Source organism: Triturus cristatus, chromosome 10, assembly GCF_964204655.1.
Source record: "Triturus cristatus chromosome 10, aTriCri1.1, whole genome shotgun sequence".
Classification (NCBI taxonomy): domain Eukaryota; kingdom Metazoa; phylum Chordata; class Amphibia; order Caudata; family Salamandridae; genus Triturus; species Triturus cristatus.
In genome coordinates, this window is record NC_140593.1 from 1,172,225,284 (window position 1) to 1,172,233,489 (window position 8,206).

At 44.1% G+C, this 8,206-nt stretch overlaps 1 protein-coding gene across 1 annotated transcript; it reads right to left on the reverse strand.

Annotated features, from left to right (window-relative positions):
- Positions 1-2,997: 2,997 nt before the first annotated feature.
- LOC146796897 (olfactory receptor 1f45-like) lies at positions 2,998-3,936 on the reverse strand. Its single transcript, XM_085631430.1, has one exon. The coding sequence runs from the start codon at positions 3,934-3,936 to the stop codon at positions 2,998-3,000; it is 939 nt and encodes a 312-aa protein (XP_085487556.1).
- Between the last annotated feature and the right edge of the window lie 4,270 nt (positions 3,937-8,206).

Here is an 8,206-nt window from a genome sequence, read left to right on the forward strand (position 1 = left end):
ATGTCACCACAGTTCTGCTACTGCAGCCTGGGTAAGGGTGTGCTTGCACCCCTTACTGTGGTATAGGCCACCTATATCACTACCCTATACAGACACATATAAACCTATAAGCCACTCCTATGGCAGGCCTTGACAATTCTGAAGGCAGAGTGCTTGGTTTTGTGTGAGAGGGTCCCAAGCATGAGCTGAGCCCCTCTGCAGCTTTCGGAAATACTGCCTTATGGCTGTTCTGTGATATAGTCATACCATATACTCTTAAGTGCATTATAACCTCGCGGTAAATGCTTTGGGATGGCTGCATCAAAACATGTCGTGTTTGGTGTCAAACGCTTTGGAAAACTAACCCCCCGCCAGAACAGGGCGGGAGGATTCCACCCTTCTAGAGGGAGAGACAAACCCGGTAGGAAATTCCGGAGCCCTGGCATCACAAAATGGATGCCTCTGCCACAGACACGGGTCTGGCCTCCTGCTGCTGACCGAAACTCCAGCAGGGGAGGCCTGGACAATAGGTTTCCTGTCGAGGGGAGATGTCCCCACCTCCCCAGACAGGCTGATGTCTATTGGGGCTCGGCGGGAGCACTCTCTGGAGCTTTGAAGTCCTACACTGGGGGCACGTTTGGTGTCCCTGTGCATAGCCCAGTTCAAACCGGTTGCAGGGGCTACCTGCCCCTGCTCTGGTGTGAACCAGGACAAAGGAAATGGGTGGAACCACCCCTCTTTCCTGGCCCACCCATAGGTGGGGCCATAGAGTTAGTCCATCCCCTAAACTTACTATAAGTATAGGAATCCAGTCCCTAGGACTTTAGATTACCCTGGACGAAACTCTGCAATGTACATCCTGGACCTTCGATGTTCTATCCTGACTAGAAGACTGAAAAGATCTCCCTTGGGGTCAAGGAGGGACTCCCCTGCTTGGCAGGCACCAAAGAAGCAACTGACAGGTCTGCAATTCTGAAGCTCCCGCCGGATGCCGAAGTCTCTGCATCCCCAGAGGTAGATTTCCAGACTTCCCTGAGGCTACCCTGAGTTCACAGCAAAGCTGAGGCCCGTGGCTGTCGTGGGTGACGTGGAACTGTGACCCCTGGACACAGTGAACTAGCAACACTATCTTCCTGGTCCTCCTCGAAGTTGTGCTTTGGGCTCTGAGTAGCCCCAGCCTTGAGCACCTTCTGCACCAAAGATTGTTGGCCTCCACTCCACGAGTGACCCATGGGCCAGCTTCAAGTATGACCGCTCAAGGCTCTTTCGCGATCACTAGCCCGTTGCCTAGCAGGTCCACACGAAGGTGACTCCTTTTCTGATTGGGCTTACCTGGTTGCTCCAGACGTGCCCTGATTTACCCTCGCTGGGTGAGTCCCTCAGACCTTGCTGGTCTGCACCGCAGTCCTTTCTCTAAAATTCCAGTGACTTGCCGTTGCCAAGGCTTGTTGGGCCCATTCTGGTCGCCGACACTGCAGCACTCAACAGACTTTGTGGAACAGCTCGAATCCGGCTCGTGGACTTCGTTGACACCTCCTGGACCTCGTGGCTGAAGAGTCCAGACACCCCTAGGGCCCAAACGTGTATTTGTGCTTTTACTGATGATTCCTATCTTGTAACTTAAGTACTTCGAACACTAGTCTCATAAAGAGACTAGAGGGGTGTGTGTTAACCTAAAAACATATATTTTAAATATATACCTGGTGTGGTTGTCCTTTCATTTGATCATTCAAGAGATTATAGACTGCTTAAACAAGCTGCTTTACATTCCTTCAAGACTTAGCCTGAAGGCTGCTCTCCATAGCTACCACTAGGATATCTTTCAATAAAGGTTGTCTTTCACCTATCACAATAAGGGGTTGTTTGGACTCATACACGGTGCCCACTAGAAATAGTGGACAGCATATATCAGGCCACCTTCTCACATTGGGCATATTACAGGACTGAATGATGTGCATGAATCAGTTATAGGCAGTGCATATGCCAGAGAGGTGCATTTAGCAGAGTCCAATATTCTTCATGTGAAAGATGCCTTCATAGTTCGCTCGTACCGCTCAGCTCTATAATACCATATATGTTTTGGTAACAAGATGTACAATATATCAGAGAAATGCAAATTCCCCAAATATTCTCAGAGCAAAAGAATTGAGAAGTGTGTAAGGTGTGGTACTCTCTTTTACTGATAGAATTTAGGGTGTTTTTGAAAATCAAGCCCGGGGAGAAACAAAACACAACAGAAGTAGATAGTAATTTTAGCATTACTTTAGAGTCAGGCCTTTCGTGGTCAGAAAAAGTTCATTATCTGCGATCTCAAAAGTTATGACATCCAGTCTCTTTTGTGGGTTTTCTTTGATTTTATTAATGTGTTTTGCTGAAATTCAGATCGGGTATTACATCTGGCTTTCAGTGCCAGTGGCAGTGCCAGTTGAGGATGTGGGTAGAGCCAATAGAGTAAGTGGGTGGAGCCAGTGGAGGAAGTGGGTGGAGCCAGGGGAGTGGGTGTGGCCTCCTACAAAAATCTGACCAACTGCACTTAATATTTTACAAATTAAGCATGGATCCCCAGCATCATCTCATCTGGTTGATGCTGCAACTGGCGTGAGTATGGTCCAAGAGTGGAAGCTGTTCATCATTATTTTTAGGTTTTTTGACCTTACCGATAATGCTGGGTGCCTTAAATTTGATGTGCGTTGGTGCGATGGAAGAACTCTGAATTTGGGGGTGATGTGGTCATGCTTCCTTTAGCACTTGTTTAGCGAGCACCAGCACCAAAGGAACATTTTAGTTGGTGATCGCAGAATATATGAGCCTACTGAATCATGTCAATGCTTGAGGGGATAGTTACTTGCTTCATTGGATTGAAAATGATTGTCAAAGAAAAGTGTTAATCTGCTTTGGAGAGTGATCTTAGACCAATCCAGATGTTTTTAACTATCTTTCAGCTGTCAATTTTCAAAGAGTAACACATCTGTTTTGAAGGGCGCTGGCGTGTCCACTGCAATCCTAAACAAAAAAATGTCATTTCTTTTTGGAGGAAATTATTGTTTGTATTGTTTTCCTCAGTACCTTCTTGACTTCCTTGTTCCTAAAGCTGTAGATGAATGGGTTTAACATGGCAGTTATTACAGAGTACACAACACTTACAAATGGGTCATATTGTAATGAGTAACTCAACGAAGTTCGAAAATAAATTAAAAAGGCTGAAACATAAAATATGAAAACTACTGTCAGGTGGGATGAGCAGGTAGAGAATGCCCGCCACCTCCCTTTCCCTGAATGGATCTTCAGTACTGAGGAGATAATAATTACGTAGGAAACAAGTATGAACAGAAAAAGGCTCATACCGACCAGGGCACCCTCTGCGAATATAAGAAGCTCATTGGTGGTGGTGTCACTGCAGGAAATCTTGAGCAGTGCTGTCATGTCACAGAAGAAGTGGTGAATGTGGTTGTCAGCACAGAAGGACAATTTGGAGATGGGGATGCAGTGGAGAAGGGAGTGCAAGGAGCCAGCAAGGAAGGATCCAGACACAAAAGCCTTGCACAGCCGGGGGTTCATTAACTTAGTGTAGTGAAGGGGTCTGCAGATGGCCACCCAGCGGTCGTAAGCCATCACAGCAAGAAGGAAATTTTCTGTGATACCCAGGAACGAGAAAAAATACATCTGCGTGAAGCATGCTGTAAATGAAATGGATCTCACCTCCATTAGGAGGTCTGCTAACAGCCTGGGGACTGTGACAGTGGAGAAACAGACATCTACAAAGGATAGGCTGGAAATAAAGAAATACATAGGAGTATCCAGTTCTGATTCACATCGAATGATTGTGATAATGAAAATATTCCCCATCAGCGTAACAACGTAGATGATGAGAAAGAGCAAGAAGATGCCTATAGACTTCTGTTGCTGGTCGGTGAACCCCAGGAGAATGAACTCCGTAGACTGATTATTTGGGTCCATGGAGCGAGAAGGTGGAAACTGTAAGAAAGAGGACACGATCAGTACAGTACTGTATCTCTGAACTTATCAAAACTATGGCATTATTGTGCCTGCACTGCGATTACTTTTGAAGTTCTTGGACAATCTACATCAATGTCAATTGATCAGCTCTTTATGTCTGAGTGTCAATATCGACAGTATGATAAAGCTTTAATTCAATGAACTAAAATAAAGCTCTTATGGCCTACCTCTGGCAATTGACTCTTCCAAAAGTGAGCTTTCCTGCAAAGAATGAAAGTTCCAAGCCTTACACTATTTTCTTTGGAACATCATTCTAGAAAGATGTCTGTATAACTTTCCATCCGTGATGGTACTTAATTCATGGCTTTGCCAATTTTCCCTAGCAGGATCATCCTGAAAGACTCCAGATTTGCTTTCCTGTCTGTAAAGTTCACCGGGCACTCATAAAGTAATGTGTAATCATCATTATCCCTCACCAAATATATATTATGAGGATGTGGGTAATCACTGGTAGATTTCCCATCTGTTATATGACAAGTTTGTTATAGTCTATGGTGCTAGTAAAACACCCGATGGCATATCCAACACATTTGTGATGAGTTTTCCCTTCTGTCAAATTGTTGCAATCACTCCACCTCTAGTACCTAAAGTAATGTGAACTTGTGGGGTACATAGATGTAAGGATGATGTAGTAAGCTGGTCCACAATGCTATGTGCAGAAGACTCAACATTTATTTCGAATTCAGGGTCTCCTGGCAAGAATCATCGGTTGAGGCCAGCCTATAATATTTTGGTTTTGAGAATTGTATCAGCAACAGGTTAACGCATGCACATTAACATTTAAGTTCAGCATCACACTGGTGCAGTAGGACATCATTCTGTAATGCTGGTGGTAAGCAACTCCATACAACCTATCACTCTAAAGACTCAAATCATCCCACCCTATTACATTCTATGTGCTGTTAATCGGCGTGGCTCTTTATGTAAGCGTGAATTTCAATATTTAAATCATTCCGCCTCATCATGTGCTTTTTATGGCACGTAGCATGAATATTGTGATATTAGTATGATTCTCGAGGTTCAAATCAATATGACACTTAACACTGTACGTAATTTCAAGACATGGTTATTTTTTCTTTGGTCACATATAGGAATGGGCTAATTTTCTTCTTTTTCAGAATTTCCATGAAATTATGCGGTGTGGTTTGGCGGTATCTCATATGACTTTTCTTTGTGATTGTATGTCTATAAATGATATAAAATGAGAAACAATCATGCCTGACACTTAATGCAGTGGGGGTGAACAAGAAATGCTGAAACCATATGGCCACATATGACAGACATTCTGCACAGACGTATTTATTGACAAATATGTTTGGGGGTATGGCCAAGGTGGCCACTGGGAGAGTCGCATAGTTGTAAGCTCCATCCCAATGCCCATTAAATAATCCTGATCCACATGGAAAAGCTCATCCCCCAGGGTTGCACTGTTGAGAAGACGTCATTCCATGGCGACAACAGTGGATTAGGGGCCTGAGGTGAGACACTTGCCCCATTGTGACTTACTGCTTGTTGAGGCCAATGATCACCTCTGACACCATGGCTGACGTTTGTGAGTGGACCGTGATGATTGGGGAGGGACCTTGGGCTGCTGTGAGTGATGGGGGGCTGGGTGAAGAGCAGAGATTGTGTGATTTCCCCAGCAAAGAGGCACCGTGAGGGTGGGCTTAGATGAAGCACAGGAGGTGAGCAAGAGTCAGGGGCATAAAGCATTGGCATTCCGAGCTCACCACTACCGCCATGCAGAAATGAGGCAGAGGGCATGCAGAAAAAAAGTTCCTGCAGATTGAATGTGGAGAATGCATTGCAAGTAGATTACTTTTCCTTTTGGGAAGTGAGGTACTGTTTCTCTGGTCCTTTGTTGTCAGAATATGGTACAAGGTGATTACAAGGACAGGTACGGACTGCATGGAAATGCTCTACTTAAACCACCCCTCCTCCAATCTTGACCTAGTAATGTACCCAGGCTTTCTTAAAAAGACTGGATGCACATTGGCTGAAAAAGAAACAGAACCAGTTGCTGTCTGACACATATGTATGAATACTGGGTAAATATTAGGTTGTTGGTAATATTTACCACCTCCATGTGGCCCAGCTGTTATGTTGAATTAGCCTCCTAAATATATAATTCCTAGCCTGCAGTAAAGTGGAAAGTAAATTTGACACTAAGATCAACAAACTGAACCACGAAAAAGATGAAACATAAATCTACTAAAGGGAGAAAAAACAGGAAGATAAGCACAAGAAATTGATCAAAACTTTGATGACTACATCAATGGAACGAACATTACATGAACACACCAGCAAAAAAATACTGCAAGCTCTCTTGGAACCCAAAATATATTCTCTTCTCAGGGAAGACAATAAGAAACTTAATGAACATGTAGACGATAATGAATCCACTTTGCAAATGATGGGCCCTACAGAGAACATCACACAAACACAGCTTGATGTACTTAAAGACAAATTTCAGATCCTGCGTGGAAACAACAATCTTAGGGTGGTTGGTCTTCTCAAGGGCCTAGGCATTGATCTAGTCATGAAATACTTGCTCTTAAGCAAGGTGTTGGTGGCAAGTAATCCATGTACTACTTAGTGGAATGTGCCCAAAGGGTTCCTGGCTGTCCTCTGGTTTCTCACTACTTCCAGTGGTGGTGAGGATGTTTTACTTCCGCATAGGGGCTATATCCTTCAAATATACAAAACAAAAGGTCCATGGATGGTTGAAAACAGAAAACTGACTATTTTTCAGGATTCTCCTGCAGAAGTTGGAAGCAAGCATTATTCCTAAATTATGATAAAGCAATGACTCTTACAAATTACCTAAAATATGCTTTGATGCCCCAGGCAAAACTTAAGGTATTAGATGGCTATAGAACCTAGCATTTCTTAACCCGGAAGGAGGCATGGATCTGATTGGGGTATAAGTGGGAGATACTCCCAAAACGCCCCAGGGACTCAGAAGGAGAATGGACCTCAGGCAAGAAAAGATGTCACTCCAACAAGATACTATGAAGTAAACCCACAAAAGAACAAGCACTGATAGAGTGGAGAAATGCAGTGCCACTGGATCAGACAAGCAGGAATAAGACTCTGAAGCACCAACCACTCAGGATAGTGCTATGATGGATGAAACAACAGAGTAGGAACTGAGTAGGGGTCCCCCACTTACACCAATGACAGATGACTTGGTGCTCTGATGAAAGCTTGTTTATGTCATTTAATACATTGGTAATAATATTGAAGTGATTGTAACTACTTCTAAAAATGTTAGACCCAGAAGATAAGGGGAAGGCAGTTGAGCAGACACATGAGTAAGCCTGTTCGGAGTTCGCGGAGTGTCCAATAAACTCTGCTGCACAATGCAGATTTCCACAAGCGGGGCAGTGTGCATGGTAATGTGGGTCCGCATTGATTTTCAGCGCCGGGTGTTTGTCCTGCAGTGCAAAATCTACACTTACGGCATCATCAACAGCGCTTGAGTGCACTGCTTCTTTTCTGCTGCTTAATTAGATTTTCTACTCGACAACTTTCTCAATGCAAACAGAAGGTTTCCCAACGCGAGCGGTCGCAACCACCCACGACGGTCCACATTGAGAAATCTGACCGCTCACAATGAGAATTCTCACTTGTAAGTGCGAGCATGCAAAAATGTCACCGGGAGGTGGATTTTCCATGCTCGTGCTTGCCAACTTGATGTTGGGGAGCGTGAGTGAGGTAAAAAACTCAGAGCGGAATTTTTCGGAACTCTGAGTACTTGCGGAGTATGGAAAACTCACAAACTCTGAGAGCGGCGCGGAATTCACTGCCCGGGCTTACACATCAGGGGGAACTGCATCTAAATTATTTCCACTGTTTATTATAAGCACTCCGCCAGTTCTGGAGGGAAAAGTTGTTAAGCACATGGTTGTAGTGTGAGATGTTTGCCTACTGTGGTAAATATTTAATTACCGATACTATTTTTGATGCAGTAAAATCTAGTAAGAATAACTCAGTAAAATGAGAGGCAGAATCCGTGGTATTAGAGGTTCTAAAAGGGCTTTATTCCTTTACAGTTCGAACTGCAGGCATCATATTCCATCACCACGGGGGTTCAGGAAGGGAAGGCAATACATTATTGACAGGTAATCATTTTTATAGAAAAGGCATTACAGTGAAACAGATGCAGGAGGCGTAACAGCTGATAAAACAGATAAAGATATGCATGCGT